General features: G+C 35.8%; 1 protein-coding gene across 2 annotated transcripts; it reads left to right on the top strand.

Moving 5' to 3' along the window:
- Positions 1–349: 349 nt before the first annotated feature.
- LOC109052548 (receptor-type tyrosine-protein phosphatase N2-like) lies at positions 350–23655 on the top strand. Of its 2 annotated transcripts, none has more exons than XM_042718763.1 (23): positions 350–650; positions 3996–4046; positions 6345–6458; positions 6676–6766; positions 10276–10402; positions 10675–10984; positions 11588–11920; positions 11996–12039; positions 12532–12854; positions 13385–13471; positions 14007–14086; positions 14207–14271; positions 14912–15124; positions 15223–15420; positions 16253–16400; positions 16540–16613; positions 17069–17146; positions 17371–17490; positions 18958–19124; positions 20229–20282; positions 21737–21801; positions 21920–21993; positions 22081–23655. In XM_042718763.1, the coding sequence occupies exons 1-23, from the start codon at positions 575–577 to the stop codon at positions 22150–22152; spliced, it is 2964 nt and encodes a 987-aa protein (XP_042574697.1). In that variant the 5' UTR covers positions 350–574; the 3' UTR covers positions 22153–23655. The 2 variants fall into 2 exon arrangements, with proteins under 2 accessions (XP_042574697.1, XP_042574695.1); XM_042718761.1 differs by having other exon boundaries at positions 12529–12854.
- Positions 23656–24579: the final 924 nt, after the last annotated feature.

The following is a 24579-nucleotide window of genomic DNA, read 5'->3' as shown; positions in this document are numbered from 1 at the left end:
TTAAATAATGTTTCTCTATGGCTATAGTTTTAGTTAACTATAATAACCTAGATAGATAGATAGATAGATAGATTTGGCGCCTATATTAATCAGAGTAGGTTGATGCAAGGGTTTGGTTTTATTGGAATTTTATTATTTTATTTATTTGTTTTTGAGTGATTAATCTATTGATTTTGCGCATATATTAATCACAGTGGTCTAACGTTTTTTGCCAGCGATAGATAGATAGATAGATAGATAGATAGATAGATAGATAGATAGATAGATAGATAGATAGGTTTTAAAAACGGTCTCATTTTTTGTCATTCTGTAGTCTTCAGCATCATCACTAGTGTGTGTGCGCGTGTGTCCGTGACGTCAGTGCTGATTTTGGCGTCGCGCGGACTGCGGTGCGAGCTGAGGTTTTGCGTACGCTTGACGTCTCCTCTCTTTCTTCACTCTATCTCCCACTTCACCTTCTATCTTCTCCACACCGTCTCCATCCATCCCCCATCATCTCAGACCTCGCGCAAAGAAGGAAACCCACCGCTGGAGTGGATTAATAAACGGCGGAGATGGACGCGTGATCTGAAGGATGGAATCGTTTCACCTGTTTCTCACCATCCTCGCGCTTCGGGCCGGTCTCGCCTCCGCGGCAGATCAAAAATTCGGTAACGAAGTGTTTTATAGTGTGCGTGTAAATGTGTATGTGCGTGAGCGCGTGCGTTCCCGTAGGCAAAGGGCGAGATGAAGCGCGCGCCATGTCAATATTAGTCCCTATTAAAAGCGCGCTGATAAGAAGTCAGTGTCTCCCTTCCGAGTCTTTTCCGATGGTTTGTAGCTGCTTTCTAGGCAGAGCAAGTGTGTAATCTGTCGGGTGGATGCGCGGGTGCGCGGATCTTCCTTACGGAGCCAATGAAGAATGAGCGACAATGAAGGGGATATAATAATTTAGCTTCATTTTCTCAAAAATACAACACAGGCTGATCCATCAGTCGCTCCATTCTCTGAAATAGCTTAATTTTGTACATTCAATGATTTTAAGTCATACAATGTGAGGCTGTGAAGCTGTAGGACTTCATACACTGGTCATCATTACATAACTGGGTCCGGAGCTTGAGAAACGGTGATGGACACTCGGCCTGTTATCTTGACGAATGCATCGTATTATCTTTATTGGTTAATTTTATAATCATATTATTATTCTGAACATCAGATAGTTGTTTGTGTGTTCAGGAGGGCCTCTGTCTGCAGTCAGTGCAGCAGCAGCAGCACAGGAAATGAAGCATCACAGATTACAGCTCGCCCCTGCTCACAGCATGAGCCACAGTAATAGAGTTGATACGGGGTCTGTGTGTGATTCATAAACCCAGCCCAGAAAAAGGTCATCCTGTCATTCATTAGCAACTGTTACCATAGCAACAGGTTGGAGCATGTTAATTTCATATTGACTTGATTGCTCTAGACCGCATGAATAGCTGAATGGATGTACATTATAAACTGACACAATAGTCAGTGAAAAGAACAGGGCTCTTTTATGAATTATTAAATATTAATATTAATTTGCAAAAATGGACTTTGACTTGTATATGCTACGCAATGGGTAGGATTAGGGTTGTGGGGTAGATGCATATCATATGTATGCAAAAATTGTGTATCATATGCATGCCAACAAATTTCATATCATATGCACACGAAAACTGCATATCATATGCACGCCAAACATATGCATGGCAAAGTCCATTTTTGCGTATCAGTACCACGGGTTTTCGTTTTAATAAGACTTGATCTTGGGCCAAAAGTAAAGCAGAGGCAAATGTTGCTTTATATCCAACGTCTTGTATTAAAAATGCATAATAAAAAATAATAATAAAAAATAAAAAATAATAATAATTATTCAAATAACAATTTTCTAAACTTTTTAATAATTTTAATCAAATTTACTTGTATTAGTTTTTTTTTAATGCAAAAAGAAAAAAATGTTAAACAAAAATCTAAATGGTAAAAGAAGATATTCTTCAATGGCTTGTTTTTTTCCCAGATTTTATTTTTTGGTCTAGTTTTTATTAAAGTAAATCTTTGATTTAAACCAAACTACTGTACACTGCGCTACATTTGGCCACTGTGAAATAAGATCGAGCACTTTAAAGGTACCTTTGGAAATAATTCTCAGTGAAAAAAAGTTAGTGACTAATTACAGGAAATTACAGAGAGAACACACTATACTTTTAAAAGTGAAGTTTCAGTGTTAACAGATTTTATGGTCTGTCCTGAGACGTTGCAGAAGCTGACCTCATGGTCACACAGGAAACTCACTTCTGTGGCTCATAATTTGAGCTGATGAGTGTCAGTGGATTTATTTGAGAGGATGTCAGTGAGGAGACAGTCTGTCCACCATCATTCTGATGAACTGTGACTGCAGCTTCACACTGCCTCCCTCTAAACTGAGCACGTAAACCACTCTCCATAGTAACAGAGAGGTTTTAATAGAAATATAAAAAAGCAAGCATGCATTATTCATGACGTTGTTTATGTGGATATGTGTCATGTGTGGGTGCATCCTGTCTGCTCTATTTGTGTGAATGCATCAAAATACAATCATGCATCTTATGAAAGCGGAGGGATGTGTGTGCATTAACCTTCAAAATCTTGAGCTATTTATATATTTATGTACTTATGTCTGGATTAGTGGGCAATTAAATAAGTAATACATCCATAAGTCTATACGTCCATCAGGCTGTTTAATTCTAAATGATTATGTGGATAAATGTCTTTTTTATGAATCAGACTAAACGTAGAACTTTCAGCTGATTATCTGAAATGGGTAAACTATAAGTAATGAGTTTTTTTTTTTTTTTAATGGAGTACTTGTATTTTATCGCACAATCATGACAGTCAGTGTTAAAACCAGAATAGATGAAGCAAAGAAGAATCAGGCTTAAATAAAACCAGAAGAAGGGATTCATGGCTTGTTAATCACACATGAGTAGATGAGGTCAGATACTGCTAAATCCCTCATTGACATTCAGAGCCCAAGAAATAGCTGTTTTCTGCTGAGGCGCTTGGTGTGAGGGCGTTTGTGTGAGCAGAATTGACTATGAATGATTTGTGTGAATGTCAAACACTCTGCAGTAAGTCTTGTAATACCGTACATCACTATCAGTATACCTGTACGCAAGAAAAATTTCAGACATTGTCTGACAATGAAGTCATCATCATGACAGATTAAAAAAACAGCAAAATGCATGTGTGATGTTGGTCTTTATGCAGGAGAGATGAGACTGAGCAGAGTTATGCCATCTGTCTGAGCTGGTTTGATTAAAAACAAGAAATCCCAGCTTGTTAGGGTGAGGATTCTGAGGAATTTAATATAAGCAAAAATGCAGAAAAGGAATGTTAAACATTTCTGCCCTCTATTGTAAAAACCTCACCTACAAAGGTTTGTTGAACCACAGAAATGCATATGGTACAAAGATACCATGCAGCCCAGAGGAAAATTTGATTGCCCAGATGTTGCTTTTTATCCCTCAGGAGTTCTTAGTTGAAGTAAAGTTTTTCCTAGATGTTTATCCTCTGATATACAGTAGTAGAAGAGATCTATAAAACTGATGTGGACAGCATAGTTTGTGGGTCAAATGTTTATACTGAGATCTCTTTCTTTTGATTTCAGGCTTTCTTGGGGCAAATTGGAGTACAGTTTGAGATATTATTGAGATCCCTATAAAACTGTAGAGGAGTGATGTCTCTGGACAGCTAATTCAGTGATATCAGTCAGCTAATAGGGAGTGTCATTGCATAATAATTTGAGTGAATTTTGATTGCCTGTCAATGTTTTATCAATCATCCATCTAAAAGTGATTACAACAATATCATTTCTCTGTGTCATTATCATTATTTCTTTGATCTGAACTTCACTATTCTCAAAGAATTAGAAGGATTATTCAAACTTTTGAGTTATCATTATAATTATTGTCCTTGGTGTGGCCCTCTTAAAATTCTGTTTCTCTTTCTCTCAGGCTGCCTGTTTGAGAAGGGTCTGTGTCTGAACTATGAAGTCTGTCTTAATGGTGAGTCACACACTTGCAGTCTCTGTAGATCTCATGCATCACGCTGTTTGATCAAGCACTTGGTTTTTATTTTCATCTGGATTCAACAGCTGTGTGTTTGTGTGCATTTAACTCTTTTGTTATGTCACAACAAATACAGACTCTCACGCACCTTATCAACACACCAACACCCACACAAATGCTGTGTTTAATATCATTTTTCTGTTGCTTAGCAACCGTTCTGAACTCTCCTCCATAAAGGTTGAAAGTCAATCTTTTTTGTTGGTACAGTATGGTTCCACACTCCATCAATGAGAGGGTAATATGAATGAAATCATTCACATGTAGGTCAGGCGATATCAGCCAATCAGACTTAACCAACTTTTTTACTCATATGTGATATGAGTGTGTTATTTTTAATTTCATTCAGCTCTACTGAATGAACAGAACAGCACAGAATGTCTGGCCTGACAGAAGATACAACACTGGTTTTCTTCAACTCCCTATTGTTCAATTATTTAAAAAAAAAAAAACAGAAATATTCTGCTTTTGTGTTTGTTATTTAATTTTGATAATGAGAAGATGAAAGCATATTTCAAGAAATAGAATTAAAATGACCAATATAAACTGGAAATAAGGTTAATAATAAAAACCAATTATACCCAATCATTTTTATTCCACAAAGCCATATATAATCACAGATGTCACAAATCAGCATTTTTTCAGTTTAGGATCGTTATCAAAATTTAATATTTTCTTTTATTCAGGGACTTAGAAACCACTATCCACGCATTCATCTCATCTAGACTGGACTACTGAAATTCAATCTTGTCTGTCTCATCTTCAGATGGTCCAAAATGCTGCGGACAGACTTTTAACAAGGACTCCTGTTTTGGCTGGTTTGCACTGGCTCCCCATTGAATACAGAATCCAGTTTAAAGTATTACTGTTTGTTTATAAGCCCCTGACAGGTTTGGCACCAAACTACTTATCTGATCTTCTCTCCCATTATCAGACCAACAGACCCTTAAGGTCATCCAACACTCTGCTGCTGTCTGTACTTAAGACACACTTAAAACTGAAAGGGAATTGGGCATTTTCAGTGGTTGTAGACACCTCAGTTGTAGAATAACATGCTAAGATCGGCCACCTCTGTTCAGGTTTTTAAATCTTTACTTAAGACAAATCTTTTTAAAAAGGCTTATGGGCTGGAGTAACTGCTGTATACAGTTTTATTGTCTGTGTATTTTAGTGTTGTTTATCACTTGTGTTTCCTTTTATATATATTTTTATTGTTATTAGTTTAATTCTATTTTTCTGTGCAGCACTTTGGTTCAGCTCTGTCATTATTAAATGTGCTATATAAATAAATTAAACTGAAACTGAACTGAGACTGAAACAATATAATCATTTTCCCCCCTAAACTTTAATGAAAAATGGCTAATATATCATAAACATATAAAATAGTATGTGTATAATAATACAAATATTATTAAATATAATCATATAATATAACTAATTATTATAGTTATATGTATTAAATATGTGTCCTATTATGGGATTAAATTAGTAAATTAAATAATGTACAAATGGAACGTTCTTTGTTTCATTTAATTGCTTCTATTTATTTGGAAATTGTAAAACAGTAAACATTGTTCATAACGGATTAATTAGTCTAGCATCGATGCAAAAACAGTTTCACAGTATGTTAAAAACAAAAGACTCCTTAAATCTAACATTATAAAATGCTAGTTAAGACTCATAGCTGATATACACACACATAATCACACATCAGGTTTATGGTTAATTATTAAATTAATTAATTTATTTTTTAATTTAAGATTTTAATCAAAAATTATTGCACAAAGAAATAGTATTTCGTTTTTACCTCAATTTCTTCCCTTTCTCCAACCCTTATAAAGGAAGACTTTATTCATGCTGTAAAAATAAGGATTCTATAAGGATATGACTTCTGTTATGATTGGCATGATTTGACTCTCGATGTCACAACATATAGGATAATTTGCTGTGCTCCAATTACATACCGAATAATAACACAGCGAGATGTTTCCCCTTATGTGAGTACAAAATAGAGATGCAAATGTAATTTTCTGTGCGTACACACACATGGTGTGACCTTACTATCAGGCAGGTGACGGCGACTCCAGCTGATCCTGTCTCAGTTGCCCCTGGTGACTGACTGTTTTTTAAAAAGCCGAGACTCTTAATGGATCTAAAAAAAACACACACACAGCATGAAGTATTCTTGTGCACATATTTGTCATTCTAAAGTGGCTGTTGATGTGATTTTCTCTGTAGATGGCATGTTTGGCCGCTGTGAGGCTGCTCCACTAACAGCCGTCTACACGTATGACGTCACAGCAGCAACGGTACAGAGATTCCGTACGCTGCTCCAGAAACTGGCACACAGAGGTAGGTGCATTAATGTCTCCATAGGAACCACACACATCACTGTCACCATGGTTAAAAAGGCTACTCCTAGAGCTCCTCAGCATTTAAGGATCAAATCAGAGGCTCTCTCTCTCTCTCTCTCTCTCTCTCTCTCTGTGTGTGTGTGTGTGTGTGTGTGTGAGTGTGACAATTAATGTAAGATGAGTCAAAATCTTCTGCTTTCATTCTGTCCTTGCAGGGTTGTCTTGGGAAGATGATGTCACACAACAAGTTTTATCAAACGAGTTCTCAAAACTACGCAAAGTTTCCCTACCATTACCAGAGCCAAGGTAAAAAACACTAATATTCGCCAGTTAGTTTGCACACTTATAGGAAGGAAACATCACAAATGAGAAATCATTTGCATAAACCACACCCAAACCAACTCCATATAAGGGCTTTCCACACAACTGAAAGAAACTTTATGGCTTTTGATCTTTCTCAGAAAATGTATGATGCTGAGGACGCTCACTTACCTTAGAGACATTTAACAAGAACCTCAAGTATGCTACCATCCTCAAAACCAGCTCAAAAACAAATAAAAACTTTTTATACAGAGCTCTAACTGTATAAGCCAGCTGTATATTGACTTATCTGCAGAATAAACTAAGATCTCGAACTATAATGCACCTTTTCTTACTACACATATATGTATATATATATATATATACACACACACACACACACACACACACACACACACACACAAATATACACAAACTGAAATGGTTAGAGTGCTGATATTACTGGGATATCGCAACGCTGGAAAAGAGAACCAGAATAACTGTTGCATATATATATATATATATATATATATATATATATATATATATATATATATATGCATGTATGTATGTATGTGTGTATGTATAAAATGTAATCTTAAGACGTTTATAGCGCTACTCAGCATTTGGAAATTTTGTGTGTGTGTGTGTGTGTGGTTTTAGATGTTCCTAAATTTTCCCATAAGTTTTCAAATAATTTTTCGTGCAAAAGTCATTGATGAACATTGATTTGCTTGTGAAAATGTTTGTAGGCAGATTTCAAGCACAGTTAGTAAAAGAGACCAAATGTTTTGTTAAAGGTTACGAGGGAACATAGATTTTTAAAAAATAATGTGCACAGATAAATCATAATGAAATCTGCAGTATTCCATTAAAGGGTACATAACATACACAGTTTCATCTAATCTCATGTTAATCTTGAGTACCTATAGAGTGGTACTGCATCCTTCATATCTCCAAAAAGTCTTTAGTTTTATCATAATTATAAAAGAAAAATACAGCTTTCCGATTTTCTTCGGAAAAAGCCGAGCTCCTGGAGGCGTGCCGTGGGTGGAACTATAATACTGACGTTTCGTGTTGTTTCCATTAACATATATTCACTTATGTGCGGATTTCCAACAAAAGACAGAAATCTGATGCAGTTGTACTTACATGAATGGGGTCTTTTATCACTGGGACCGCTCCATGTTTTAATAGCAAACAATGTGCAAATCCAGCGTCGACCTGGGCCTTGTTTATAAAACATTAGTCACTGAAATGACGAGAACACACAAAAGCACTTGCTACACTCCGTTGCTGCCCCGGAAAAACAAACTGCATCCACTGTTCGTGTAACGCTGGGTTCTTTGCGAAGCTGAACACGGTAAACTTTCCCTCACATCCAAAAACACACCTATTTGGAGACATCGCCACGATCGGAAAAAACCAGCCGAAACTTGTACCAACCCGGAAGTAAGATTTTCGGCACAGAAATTCTCTATCATTCGTCCAAATTATTTTTTTAAACTTTGGCCATGTTTAGCATGAGAATCCATCTCTTTAACACTGTGAACAACTCTGAATACACGAAACACCATTGTAGCCCCCCTTTAAAAAATATAGCTGCAAGCAGCAATTACGGGGCCAAGCACTCCAGCGGCAAAATTAGGAGTTAAGCATGGCATGGAGCATCAGACCAAATGCAACAATGAGTATTAAATTCAACCTCTAGTAATATGACTAAATGGCTTATCATTTTTTTCCAACAAGTGGCGTTGTAATCAAATCATCTTGGTGTGTTCTGTGTGAGGTGACAATGGCAGACACAAAGTTTGTTGTCATTATGTCAAAGCTTCACAAAGATATAGCCTCAGACTCATTTTGGCACAATGTCTAAAATTTGTAATGGTGCTGTACGAAAATGATTTTGTCAATCGACACGAAATGCATAACTTTTTATCAAAATGGCGGACAGGGAGTTCAGATTTTCTCAGCGAAAATTGGTATATATGTTGTCGACACAACCCAAGGAATATTTTGAGACCAGTTTCATTACAATAGCCTAATGCAATCAAAAGTTAATAACAAACCAATAAATTCAAAAATGGTATTGATGTTCTCTGCATAACACTCTTGGCCAATAGGTGGCGCTGTTACCAAACTGATGTGCCGTGGTCAGTGTGAGGTGACAATGGCACATACAAAGTTTGGTGTAAATATGTCAAACCTTTACAGAGATACAACTCCCCAAAATTTTTGAGTACCATGAGGGTATGGAGCCGAAGATTTTTGTAATTAGTTCCGTAACGATACGCTAATGCATTCGTAAAATACAGCATTTTAGAACATAATTGAAAATGGCTCAAGCATTTAGAAGTTATGAGCAAAAATATGAATTTTTCATATCTCCTGACCACTAGGGGGCACAGTGCCGAAACACTGCAGGTAGTCTCAGGTCATGCTTGTTATAACACACACCAAGTTTGGTCTCAATAGGCCAAACCGTTGCAGAGATATAGCCTCACATCCACTTTTGCATGCTTTTCGAAAAGAAATCATTCACATGCTACTCGGAAATGGTATGACTAATCAACTTGAAATACATAACTTTTTGCCAGCGTGGTCTGAAGATGATCTGGTTCAATTTTTGTGACAATCAGTTCAACGGCCTAGGACGAGTTCGATAAAGCAGTTTTTACGAACAATTGAAAATAGCGAAAAAACTAAACCTTACGATTTTTGCATTTTGGTGTCCTTTCGAATCGGCATTATCCAAGGAATCAGAGGAAAAAAGAATTTTAATTTTGTGGCTTACAGTTCAAAAGTTATTAGCATAAAAGTTTTTGAAAGTTTAGACAAGTGGTGGCACTAGAGAGTTTGAGTTAGAGATTCCAAATTTGCTATGGTAACTTTTCTCAGTGTCCTCTATCAGTGTGCCAAATTTCACATCTTTCCCGCAAGCAGTTCTATGCGCTTCCATAGACTTGCAGCGGAAGTAAAAAAAATCTTGCAAATGGATACAATAGGTGCCTAAGCACCTTCGGTGCTTGGCCCCTAATAAGAATTGTCAATTTTGATTTAATGGTGACGTTAATATCTTAAAAGAAATAAAATGGAGACGTTTGCTTAATTCTTCTACTTTTCTCCTGCAAAAAAAGATTTTGTCTCAAACAGAGTTGTAGAAAATCAATAATCTCACACCCTGTACTCAGATTTGCTGTGATACCAGTCAAAGTCAAAGTGAGAGATTTTGGTATGACCATTCTTCTTGGGAATCCTAAACCAAATCATCTACTATACTCAACACTTTAATTTAATAGCTTTTTACGGTATAGTCTATTCTCAGTTCAGTTAGATCAGTTTATCTGAGTAAAAGTTACACATAACTGATATGAGCAATTTCTCGATAAAAACTGTCCTCTGAGTAAGGTTTAGCAGCACAGTTTATCCTATTTTACAAGTTTCAAAGGAGCTTTACAGAAGATGCAAGTTATCTCTGATTATTACCTGTGATTCATGTCTTGATATTTTGACAGGCCGCAGGGTTATGGGACTGCTGTTGGAGACAGGAGAATGAAATCATCCGAGGCTGAGGTTAGGAAGACCCTGAAATACCTGCAGGACCTGGGACTGCTACCAAAATCAGCACACAAAGTGAGCAAGGTGTGTATGTCCTAGGGCTGTGCTTTTGGTTTTGCATTAGGTCAGAGATTTACATTGGGCATCAAGTGGTGACTGAACACAGTAGTAGAATTGTTTATCAAATAAAAGTGAAAAGAAATCTTGTCTTTAGGCCCGACGATATGCTAAATTATTAACATGACAGGCTGAATTGTAAAATTGATTAAATTTGCTAAATGCATAAACACAGCAAGTGTGATTTACTTATTATAATAGATGATAGTGGTTTAAATGTGTATGTTCATCCTGTGTAGGGGGCGGAGCTGAAATATTATCGCTCTGGAGAACCACGGCCTGAAAGTGACTCCTCCCCTCCTCAGTTCATTGCAGAGGTGCCCTTTCAGTCACAGTCCTACCCTCACCTCATCCGATACCAGAGCGATGTGGCACAAGTTCCCCAGCAGGAAGAGAGGTCAGACCTGTTTACAGCCGCTCTTCAGAAGTATCTTTCCAAGAACAAATCGCCTCAGCTTGATATGGGGGACAGATCCAGAGCGGACCGACTCTACTTAAAAGATGGATCAACAAAGTCTTCCGCTAGTGACTCTCTTACACCCGTGGATGGTATGATGTTGTTTTCTCTTCCTTCTTGCACCTGTTCACCTTATCTGTCATCATTTACTTGTGTTATCTAAACCTGTATGACTTCCTTTTTTCTGTGAAAAACAAAAGGAGATCATTAACAGAATACAAATGTAGCCTAAAATTTGCCTATACAGCTCTATAAAGGACAATAAAGTAGCAAGGAGTACCACAGAAGAAGTTCAAACTAGACTATTAAAATCCCAATGATAGCTTTGTGTGAAGAACAGGCTAAAATTCAATGTTTCAGTACGTAATTTTTAATTAATTTATTAGAAAAATTAAAAATACTCCTATCCCAGTTTAATGTGAAGAGACTGAGTTTTTTTGCTATTTCACTAGTGACACAAAGTAATACATAAATTCACCACCAACCATCTATTGCATGATGTTGCCTCATGATAATGCAGTAAATAATTTTAAAATCTTTTTTGGCATGTGGAGCAAATAATATAAAAGTATAAAATCAAAAATCAGAATGCTTTGGAGACTGACCCTCAGAAAAGCATTTCTATATTTCAACAATAATCAGATCATCAAATATCCTCCAGATTTTAATGTGAAATAATATTAACTTCTTCACAGAATCCTTCATCTGGAAAGATCTGCGGAACGTGGGAAGGCACAGTGGGGATGTGAAGAGTCTGAAGGCAGCAGACCTGGATAAGCTTGCTGTTTATATCATGGACGCTCTGCAGGTGGCGGACAAGCAGGCAGGTCAAGGAGAAATGCCCAGAGACCTGGAGACACAGCAGAGTCCTGAGGACGAGGCAGAAGACATGCAATATGAGGACCAGCATCCTGAGAGTTATGAAATGGATCAAGCCCCTGAAGACAGTGCTCAGAATCAGAGAGAAGAGAATGAGGAAAGTTCATCGGTCACTCAAAAGACAGTCCGAACCATCCCGCCTGTGACAGGTAACATCTTCTGAAGCAAAGCTGTCAATCATACATAGACAAGCATTTATAATGATCGTGATGTTTCTCTTTCAGAGGGACAGACAGTAGTGGACGAGAAGAGAACTATGGACAACAAGGTAGCGCTAGTGTTGGTTGTATTAGGTCAGAAATATACTTCATGCCAGTACACAAATACAAACATTTTCTTCCCACTCCTAAGGTTAAATCTGTAAACCTATAAAGAAATATTTATTCAATTTAGTAAGAAAGTAGTTTGAAAGTAGTTGAAAGACCCAACAAATGACTTGGAAAAAGGAAAAAAAAAAATTAATTAATAAGATAGATAGATAGATAGATAGATAGATAGATAGATAGATAGATTGATAGATTGATAGATTGATTGATTGATTGATTGATTGATTGGCTGCCAGTAGAATAATCTATATAATTTATAATCTAGTTTAATTTTCCAAAAACCAGCTTGATTTAGTATGACTTTTCAGATTTTCCTGCAGGGGATTTGTTGAAATACATTTCAGTTAAATAAATTAAAATAACAAATACTATGCAATGAATTTCCTTTAAGGATGGATTTATATTCCGCCTGTGTTTACTTCCTGTTTTAGCAGGATGTGGGCTTTTTAGGAAAGCTGATGGAGTACCTGGATAAAACCTCCAGCTCAGAACCTGAACCTGTTGATAAGGGGCGGGGTGTGTCTGTGGAGACGGTTCATAGCCGAACAACGCACCGAGAGGTGGGGATGCAGAAAAAGGCCATAGAGAGAGTGGAGGAGGTAGAAGGCTGGGTCCAGGCAGCAGCTATAGCGCCCTCCTCTGCTCTGAAGGAAAACCCTGCACCGCACCGTAAGGACATGAAAGTACAGGATCTTCAGTTGGATGTCCAGAGCAACGCTAAAAATGACATCTACGGATACATTATTACTGATACAGAGTGAGATATTTACATGTGACATTTACACCCATTCTCTCTCAGTTAAATTCAGTGTCTTTTATTGGGCAGTTTCTGTCTACACAATATTGGCAAACATTAGATCAGAATATGAGCAACACTGTTACAATGTAAAGTATAGACATTGATGAGCATTTGGAAAAATTCCCACACACTATGTCTACATTTATTAAAAAAAAACAAAATAAAAATTCAGTAAAAACAGTAATATGAAAAAAACATTTACATTTTTACCATTTAAATATAATATTTTATATATATTTTAAAATGTAATTTATTCCTGTTATGGGAGAGCTGAATTTTCAGCATCATTACTCCTGTCTTCAATGTTACATGATTACTCAGAAATCATTCTAATATGCTGATTTTTGATAATTAAGTATTATTGTATATTTAAATAGATTTTTAATAAATAATTTTGTATTTTACTCACTTTTATGATTTGATTGCATTAGAATTAATAGTTTTTTAAGAGCTCTTTAAAAAAAAATTTTTCTCTCTTTCTGGTTCAGAAATCTTTCCACTGATAAGGGTTTGTGTCTGATGGAGTTGGTGGCTCGTAAAGCGAAGATTCAAATGACTGATTTCTCAGAGCTCTCGTGAGTCATCATTTATTATTTCTCAAATTACAATAGCTTGCACTGTTGAATATAATAGTAAATTTAGAATTTAAGTTGAGAATAATATAGTTAAGGCAATATTGGTAGGCATATTTAAATCCTAGTAGTAGTGTTATAAACTGTATGTTTTATCTTTTAAAAATGATTTACTTTGTATATTTAAACTAAAATATCCTAATTCGATCCTCTGGGGAAACAACAGACTATAAGCTTACATTCAGATCTGCCTCCATTCATCAATAACCAATGGACAGAACCAAGTTTCCACCCTACATTTCTTTCTTTCTTTATAATTCAATTCACTTGAATGTACATCACACTTTTCATCATGACCTGTAAGTTCTGACAGGTTTATGGTCTGAAAATAATTTAATGGATGACTTTTCAGTTTTTAAAAACACAGTTTATTGTATTCATAAGTTTTATGGTTAAACACTAGAGGGTATATTTAATATTTTTTGGACACTGACATGATTCCTCAAAATAATTTGCTGTTCTTTTGCCATTTGTATAGTGTTGTTAGTCCAGCTGTGACATTTCAGGTCCGTTCAAATGCTCAGAACATCACTACAGCGGATGTGGCTAATTTGGCAGGTTAGTTTAGTGAGACTTAACTATGCACATGCTATACAAGATGAGCTCTTTCATGAATGTCTCTGTTCAGATTTATAAGTACTCTGATCTCCACTGATTCTGATTCTTCTCTTGTATCAGGCCATCGAAAGGATGAACTGGAGAAAGATTGTAGAGTCAAGATTGTAGAGGCTGGAGTCACTGATGTAAGATTCTTTCCACTTTTTTCATTTCTTTGTCATTTTTCTCCAAGGATTTGATATTCCCATTTTTAAGGTAATAAGGTAACATAAGTTAATGTTCAAACAGAACAAAATACAATTCTGTAATTTGAATGTTTAAAATATACTGTATAATAACTACTGGTAATCAAATCCATGTAAAAAAAAAAAAAAAAAAAAAATTAGAGTTATTCAAATGACTGCACTGGTGTAACCTTAAATGGAGAACCCCCCAAAAAAAGTTATTCAAGAAAATTGCAAAATAGAGCCCATAAGTCCTGCAAGAAAGCTTAAGACTTAATGGTTTATCTACTAACATAAGGTTTTGAGACACTTGAAATGTAAAATGAAGCTCCCCAAGTTCACATTAGGATCTGAGTGACCTTCAAAAGGATGCCTAGAGGTTCTCCACTGTTTTCTGCCAGTGTCTGGGGAAAATAGAACAAAACCAATACCATATTTGTACTTAGACCACAACTGTAGCATCCTCTTCTCTCTCTCTCTCTCTCTCTCTCTCTCTCTCTCTCTCTATGTATATATCACAGACTTCTGAAAATAAATGCACTTTCAAATTTCTTTCACATTAAAGAAATGTATTTTAACTTGTCTTTCTGTTTCTTTCTAGAGGAGCAAACTGAATCAGATTCCCACTAAGTACAGTCGCTCTGAGTCTCTGAAGTTTCTGATTCTGACTGTGATTTCCATCATCTGTATAACTGGAGTGTTAATAGCATCCAGCGTGGTCTACTGTCTGCGTCATCGCTCTCATCACAAACTCAAAGAGAAGCTCACCAACCTTGGCTCTGACCCTACCACTGACGCCACTGCTACCTACCAGGTACCAAAGAGCGCATGTGTGTGTGTGTGTGTGCGCAGGGCTGCTTGTTTGAGATTATTTCTTTGATTGATATGAGATTTCAATCTCTTTCTCCCTAGGAACTGTGTAGGCAGCGAATGGCAGTAAAGCCTCCTGTAGAGAAGCCAGATCCTATTCATTCTTCTCGTATAAATAGTGTGTCATCTCAGCTGAGTGACGGCCCGATGCCAAGCCCCTCTGCACGCACTAGCACCTCCTCCTGGAGTGAAGAGCCCGCCCATTCCAACATGGACATCTCTACTGGTCACATGATACTGGTACATGCTTAAACCAAAACATGAGAACATTGTAAAAGTTTGAAAATGCAACACAGATGGCTTTATTCAGTGACAACTGGTGCCATGTTAAAGCTTATATCTTCACTCACAAACATTAAGAACTTTTTTTTCATTGGATGTATCATTATGCATGGTCTTGTTAAATACAATAAAAGGGTTAAAGTAAAACAAACAATAAACCCTAAAATTAAGTGAAAAAAATTGTATTAAATGTATTTTATTAAATGTATTATTATTTCAGTTGTAATAGTTATTAGAGCGAGTAATGACCAATGAAGTTCATTAATATTTTATGAAAATTAAAATGCACAAATATATTTGGTGTGTAAAAAAATAAAATAAATATAATGTTATTGTTTGTTGGTGGGTTGTGTCTAATTTAAAATTTAAATATATTTGTTAATATAAAATTTGTTAGAATTTGTTGTCATTAATTTTTTTCATGTTTTTGAAAGAAGTCTCTTATCCTTGCCATGGCTGCATTTAGTTAATAATAAAAAAAACAGTGAAAGCTTAAAATATTGTGTAATATAATTACAATAGTGAATTACATTTATTACAGTAGTGAAATAACTTTCTAGTTGTATATTTTCCAATTAAATTTATTCCTGTGATGGTAAAGCTGAATTTTCAGCAACCATTAAAATACATTTCTGAAATAAATTAATTTCTTTAAAAAAAAAAACACACATACTGACCCCATACTATTTACAATTCCCTTTAAGTTTCCATTTCATTGAGGGTTATTAAATTATCTTTCACCACTGGATAATGGCACAAGACTCACAGAATATCCTGTACGTTTCTTTAGGCGTATATGGAGGACCACCTGAAAAATAAGACTCGTTTGGAGTCTGAGTGGGAGGCTCTCTGTGCGTACCAGGCTGAGCCCAATGCCACCACCATGGGCCAGAGAGACGGCAATGTCAAGAAAAACCGCGCAAGCACAGTCATAGCCTGTGAGTCATACACACAAACATGTCCACTTTCAGGTGCTTTGTTTATTCATGTACTGTAACCGTTAGCATATTACTGAATTTCTGTGATGTAAATGAGTTTTTCAGAATTGAAAATAAAATTTGTTTGTTTTTTGTTTAGACGATCATTGCAGAATAACTCTGAAGGCAGAGAACAATCAAGGCAACTCGGACTACATCAATGCCAGCCCAATCGTGAGCCCAAACTACATATAATTCTTCAAAAAAAAGCAACAAACTATTGCTATAATGCAAACTGGGTCACAAACTGGATAAACTATTAGGTGTAGGAAACTTTAACTTCAGTTTGCTGCAGTGTGACTGCATTTGTAGAAAACACTCAGAAAACTGAGACCTGCTTCATCACCACTATGCCCTTGAAGAAGACACTTAACAGCTCAGAACCATGCAATATTGAAAACTGCACTGTGCAAATTGTCTGCAGTACGGATTTTATGGTCACGTTTGCAGCATTATAATGTTGATGATACTATAATGATGCACACTGTGCATGCAAATAAACTGTACTATTAGTGTGCGCAATTTATTCTTTGTGTTTTGAATGCTCATCCTCATGTATATTATTTAAACTAAATACAACCAGACTACATGTAATGCAGAAGGGTTTAACTGTGTTGTTTTTTTCTTAGATGGATCATGACCCTCGTAATCCTGCATACATCGCCACTCAGGGCCCGCTGCCCTCTACCGTGGCTGACTTCTGGCAGGTAAACTGCGTTATTTGTTTGTAAGCTTACATCAGTGGTTTGTTTTGTCTTGTAGATCGTGTTGGAGGGTGTGTTCATGTGTGATCTCTAACACAAGGTCTGAGAGAGTCTGTGTGTGTTTTGCAGATGGTCAGGAAGAGTGTGTATGGTATGTGTCTGTGCAGTGTGTGTTCCGGTGCAGATGGTCATGCAGTGTGTATAATGTTGTGTGTGTTCTCATGCAGATGGTCTGGGAGAGCGGGTGTGTGGTGATTGTCATGTTGACTCCTCTCACTGAGAACGGTGTGAAGCAGTGTTACCACTACTGGCCCGATGAAGGCTCCAACCTCTACCACATTTATGAGGTACCATACAAATACCCTCTTTGTAGATTGAGGATGACTGTGGCATTTTGTTCTGCTGTTTTGTGAATATTGACAAAAGAATTAGCTTAGACAAAATGTTTTCTGTCATATTTGGACATGGTACAGCAATTCCATTCAATTTTAAATTTATTTTAAAACTGAATAATAAACAATATATTATTTATGGTAAATCTGTATCAGTAATGTGACTTTTGCAGCTTATTTATGTCAATCAGCTGGCCATAGTGATAGTGGTGAATACAAAATCACATGAAAATAAATTGAATTTGATCCCATCAGGTGCCAGAAAACATTTTTATTGATCTTCAGTTAGCACAGACCCTACCAAATGCAATATTTGTGGACATTTATAAATTTATTCCACAATCCATCTCAATATACTAGCACTATAAACAGAAATGGATTGTGGAATAAATTTACACAGTATAAATGTCTGCAAATGATAAATTTGTCAGCACAGATCCTAACTTGCTAAAAATGTATGTAGACATGGTTTCTGGGACTTTGTATGGATAATAAAAAAAAAATTATAAATTTTTTTGGTATCTCTGATCATGTGCTTTATATTGGCTTTGCCCTGCTAATGATCATAACTATGGCAAATGACACATTAAAAAAATAAAAAATCATTTGACTCAAATGAATATATGCAATCTGATGTAAGATGTGCAATCTGTGCAATCTGGGTTATATGAAGCGACGGGAACACTTTTTGTAAGCAAAGAAAACAAAAATAACGACTTTATTCAACAATTCCTTTGTTAACAGCCTCCTCTGTGTCTCTCCATATCACCGTATGCTGTGTATGCTCTTCTGTATCAGCCGCACCACAAGGATGCACTGCTTCTACATGTATTTAGCTTTGATTTGAAATAAAACAGCGCATCCTTGTGGCGCGGCTGATACAGAAGAGCATAAGGGCATGGGGGTAAGTGATTAATGACAAAATGTTCATTCTGGGGTGGACTATCCCTTTAAATGCAAAGCCAGTGGTAATCTCACAAAATTTTACAGTTCTTGTCTAGCCATTTCATATTGTAAAATGAATATGGAATTTTTTTTGCCATATACAGTATGCACCGTATGTGTTCTTTATAGAGGCTTAATGTTTTATATTGCCTGCTTTTAAATTTTCAGATTGGTAAGAATTTAAAATACAAAATGTCATTGTTCACCAAAAAAAAAAAAAAATAAGATCTCCTTTTTTTGTGTGCGTGTGTGAGAAACACAAAGGAAGATATTTTGATAAAATGTCTCATTTTAATTTTTGTGTGGAGTTTCCTTTTAAAGTGTCACGTAGTTATAACTGCAATTTAATGCAAATTCAGAAAACTATAATGGGGCAGACACAAAACAGTGACAAATCTTTGGGTTTGTATATAGGAAGATTTTCACTGCTCTGTCATGCTGTTTGGTATATAACCTCTTTTTTTCTCTCATATGTAGGTTAATCTGGTTTCTGAGCATGTGTGGTGTGAGGATTTCCTGGTTCGGAGTTTTTACCTGAAGAACATGCAGACTAACGAGACCCGTACGGTCACGCAGTTCCACTATCACACCTGGCTGAATGACCAAACACCCGAAACCAGCCAAACCCTGCTTGATTTTCGCAGGTGCGCCTATGCGAGCGTGTGCACGTGTTGCCTGTTTGTTGTGCGAGCGTGTGTGTGTGTCAGCTCCTGAGCGGTTGCCAGTGTCATTTTTGTGGTCGTGCAGCTAGTTCACTGGCTCCAGTTGCATAGTCACAAAAGTGATCATTGACAACTGCGACTTTGCATCCAAGTGCACCCTGGGATTCCAGCCCCTCCCTCTATCTCCTTCCACCCTAGATCTTTGTTTAACCTTTCTGTCTGCTAACATCTGACCTATAATTTTCTCCTTTTCTTCTCCTCTAACCTACAATTCTCTGCTCTCTCTGTGTTTTTCTTATATATTTAGTTTTTCTCCGATCAGAATTGTTGTGCTTTGGTCCTGGCCCCATCCCTGTTAATGTTCATTTGAATAAAGCCAGCAGCATAAACCAGTAACATGTCAGAAGCTAACATGACTGTGTGTTTGTGTGGGTCAGGTTTTGTCTATATTGTTCTGACCAAACATCTTAGTAAATAGAATTATTTAACAAATAAATGAATTAATTTAGAATAATGAATAATGTTCGAATGAAAATGAAAAAAAGCAGAGAGGTTTACTTTAGGGTTAGGTTTAGGGGTTGGGGATGGAAAATATTGTTAGCTTAGTATAAAATGAATAAAGACAATGTAAAAGAAAATGTGAGATTTGTTTTACGTAATACGTAATTCGTAATTCATCTTTTTTAATGCCCTGTTTTTATAATGGAGTAATGATGTTGACATTTCTGCTTTACCATCACAGGAATAAATTGCATTATAAAATATATTCAAATAGAAAGTAGTTATTTTAAAATAAAACAATATTTTACTATCTTACTGTTTTTACTGTATTTTTGATCAAATAAATGCCTTGGTGAGCATAAGAAACATATTTTTAAAATATTAAAACTCTTAATGACCCCAAACTTTTAAACAGTAGTGTATTTTTTTTTATTCATGTATTTTTTTATTATATAAATATATGTAGCACTCCATCCTTTTCTATAGAGCTTAGCTGCATCTGAAATCTACTTTCAACTTCCATATGTCTGTGTGTGTTTGTGTGTGTCTGTGTTTATGATTGTATGTATGTCTTCTTTCCAATAGGAAAGTAAACAAATGCTACCGTGGAAGATCCTGCCCTGTCATTGTTCACTGCAGGCAAGTACAAACACACACTTGCAATCAAGTGACATTCAATATATATTCTTTGACATTTATTCTGTAATATTACTTGCCATTAGAGATGCCACCAAACAGCCTCTGTTGTTAACTATATATAAAATATTTTATGCAAAAAGTAAAATACAGTAAATAAGGTATGCATTCAGCATAAATGTTCACTAAATAAACAAAAGCAGAAGGACGCTAAATCATTTTCATACTTATATAACAATGCACAATAATAAAAAGCTATTTTAAATTTAAATGTAAAACTCAACACAAACTCTCTGATGTTCCTCCTTCAAAGTGCCAAAATTCAAATCAGCAGACCATAACCAGGTCATTTTTGGGATAGAAAACAGGTTTAAGAGTACAACAGCTGAAATCGCATCTACTCGCCATTGCTGTGTTTGCATCAGTAGTTTTATGTGGTGACCGCACTTACTAAAAGACAGATGGTTGAAAGAAACATGTTTGGCTATTTTTCCTGCCCATGGTGTCATGATGACATCAATGGAAAGGCAAAGTCATGCAAGAGGCAGAAAACAGTGTTGCATTTTGACTAAAGGTTAAAAAAGACTAAGTGTATTAAAGGAACAGTTCACCAAAAAATGAAAACGTGTTGAAATTATACTCACCCTCAGGCCATCCAAGATGTAGAGGAGTTTGTTTCTTCAACAGAACTGATTTGGAGATAATTAGCATTACATCAGTTCCTCACCAATAGGTCCTCTGCAGTGAATGGGTGCCGTCAAAATGAGAGTCCAAACAGCTGATAAAAACAACACAATAATCCACAAATTATCCACACAACTTCAGTCCATCCATTTATGTCTTGTGAAGTGTAAAGCTTTGTGTTTGTTATAAATCCAACATAAAGATGACCATAATCCATAATATTGATTTCTCCAGTATATATATAAAAGTAATCTTGTCTGAATCAGGAGTGAAATATGCATCAGTGAAAACAGTTCTAAACAAATATGTCGGTTGATTTTGATGTGACAACAGGGATGAAATTTTTCACTGGAGGAAATGCTATCAGAGAATATTGGCTGATATTTTGGACAGAAGTTTTCAATTTAAAGTAAAAAGGCTGTAATGATGAACTTACAAACATGAACTGGAGTCGTGTGGATTACTTGTAGATTATTGTGATGTTTTTATCAGTTGTTTGGACTCTCACTGCAGAGGATCCATTGGTGAGCAAGTGATGTAATGCTAAATTTCTCAAAAGCTGTTCCCATAAAGAAACAAACTCATCTATATCCTAGATGGCCTGAGGGTGGTTCAATTTTCAGCAAATTTGCCCCAATTACAAATATTAATTACAAACTTAACATGCAACTTTTTTTTTTTTTGATTACTGACACTGAAAAAATAATCTGTAGTTTGTCTTTATTTATTTAATTATTTTATACCTTTTTAAATCTTGCTTTTTTGTCCATCAGTGACGGAGCTGGACGGACTGGGACATACATTTTGATTGACATGGTGTTGAATAAAATGGCCAAAGGTAAAGACAAAAAAAGCTGATTATTAATTATCAGTGGGTGTTCAGTAATACTTTGCACATTGTGGACAGTCAGTATAAACACTGATAAAAATATGATACAAAACTCTTTGCTTTACAGGTGCAAAAGAGATTGATATTGCTGCTACGCTGGAACACCTGAGAGACCAGAGACCTGGCATGGTTCAGACCAAGGTATGTACACACACATACGAGCTTGAGCCACACTGAATCACACAATCTCTTTCATACTGACACGTACTGTTTCTGTGTCTTTCTCAGGATCAGTTTGAGTTTGCACTGACGACTGTAGCTGAAGAGGTGAACGCTATTCTCAAAATCCTGCCACAGTGATACTTCCTTTCTTCCTCCCTCTCAGTTGTATAAAAACTCTTATCCTATTTCTGAGAAGATATATGTCCTATAGAAACTATTTTGTCTTTAAACGATTGGACTATATTCAGTAGTAATTAGGAATTGTGTATTGTTTCAGTTCTGTGAGATTATGAAAGCACTTTCATTTCGTTTTTTGCCATGTCATTGTTTCAGATTTTAATAACTCTCTCATCGTTGCCATTTCTATTGTATCACGCACAGAAAACTGGCCAGATCTGTTCTGAATATATAGATAATTGGACCTGAATTTATTAAATTAATCTGTATATGCTTAGTTGTTTAAGATTTAGAACTGAGTTCTATGGGTTGTGACCACTACAGTTTATCTGATCATCAGAGACTCGTACAAAGCAGTAACATCTTGCATGTGAGATTATACCAAGAACACAACATCCTTAAAAATAAAGGTGCTTCACAATACCATAGAAGAACCTTTTTGTCTAAATGGTTCCATAAAGAACCTTTATCCTCTGAAAAACCTTTCTGTTTCACAAAAGGTTCTTTGTGGCCAAAGAAGGTTCATCAGATTATAAAAAGGTAAGAAAGAGATGGTTCTTTGAAGAACCTTTGAATGAATGTTTTTTTTGGAACCAAAAATGGTTCTTCTATGGCATTGCTGTGAAGAACCTTTCAAGCACCTTTATTTTTAAGAGTGAAGGAGAGAACTGTTGCCTTTCCAAGCCAAGGAAACTTGACTTAATCAAGATGTTTAAGCCCTGAACTTTTATCATAAGACTAAAACTCTTGGGAAGTACTACCACTTTCATTTGGTATTAAAATTTAATCTGTGCACACAAACAGTGTGGATAGCAAGTAGAAATGCATGCAAAACTTGTGCAGTTGTGCTTTATGAACTTACAGAAAACTTGTGCATTAGAAAATGTAAACAAATAAAGACTAAAATGATATTGTGTGATTCAAGCAAACTACAAATACAGTGTCTGATCTCCATGTTGTTATCGGGAAGATTCATGAGTATAAGGAGGAGTTCATATCAGTAAACATCCACAGGAGCAATAAAAATTCACGCATTTTAATAAGAAGCATCAAAGGGACTGAGGTTTTGCAGATCCTGATGCTCTTAGTGGGTATGCAGTTTATCTCTTAATACAGAAATTAATGTGGCCTGACCCCAATATCACCTCTTACATCAAAAAGTAAACCTAGAGCAGGCTGTTCCTCCACTGTCTGCTGAGATTCATTACTGTAAAGAGACTTATGATGGTGGTTTGTCTCTCAAACATGTCTGTTTTGACTACATGAGTAATCGTTGTTTAAATCCCAGTGATAAGACTGATCATTACTAACAAGCTCATCTGTATGACTAAGTTTAGTCTGTGCATATTTCAATTCAACATTAACAGACTATCTGTTATTGCTGTGTATTGCAACTGAATAACTGACACTGTTCTGATCCTGTGCAGCTCCATAATAAAGTTGTGTCTGTGAAGTAAAGCAAAAGTCCCTACTGTCCTGAGTGTTTAAACACACAGATGCACATTCATTCTGAACCATGTGTTTACACTCAATTTAAGAAAACACAATCATGTAACCAATAATTTTTGAATTTGATATTGGTGAAAGCTTTTTGTTTAAGCTAGTGCAGCTATCGAGCCATCTTTGGAAAAATCAGTTACAGAAGACCTTATTTATAGTTTTAGCAGAAGCTGTTTTTTTTTTTGAAGATCCAGTAACTTTAGAGATCACGCCTTAACCACAGACTGTCGTTTTGTAGAAAGGCACAAACCATTTTTATCTGTTCATGACAGGAACAAATCTGTATTTGAGAATTTCTGCAAGATGTTGCAAAATGATATCATGTATTAATTAGATATTTATTGATTTTTTTTTTCATAATTTAAGTTTCTGATGGATTTTCTATGTGTTGCATGACGTGCATTTAGTGCAGCAATGTTCTCTCTTCTGATTTTTTAAAAATATTGAATGAAATATCTCATCTTTTAATTTCTTTTTTTAACCACTGTGAGTACATATTATTTACTTTATTGCTTCATTGCTTTGATAAAATGTTAAAATGTACAACATTATATTAAGTACCCACAGACAGAAATTGACAGGGGTGTAAAAAGTACTCGAAAATTGTACTCAAGTGAAAGTACGGATACTCAGTGAAATTTTTACTCACTTAAAAGTTCAAGTATCTGGACAAAAACATACTTGAGTAAAAGTAAATAAGTTCAACTTTAAACTGTACTTTAAAAAAGTACATTTACCCAAGCCAAAAAAAAAAGTGAGATTCTTGTTTCGCCATGTTAAATCATCCTCTCAATGCAAAGTAAAATTGCTTAAAAATAAATTGAATAAAATGTTTTTTCAGACAGACCGGTTTGGTTAAAGGGAGAAAATAAAAAAAACACAATGGCT

This window comes from Cyprinus carpio, chromosome B2 (genome assembly GCF_018340385.1).
Source record: "Cyprinus carpio isolate SPL01 chromosome B2, ASM1834038v1, whole genome shotgun sequence".
In the NCBI taxonomy this organism is placed as follows: domain Eukaryota; kingdom Metazoa; phylum Chordata; class Actinopteri; order Cypriniformes; family Cyprinidae; genus Cyprinus; species Cyprinus carpio.
The sequence above is the reverse complement of the archived record's forward strand: the minus strand, read 5'-3'. Positions and strand labels throughout refer to the sequence as shown.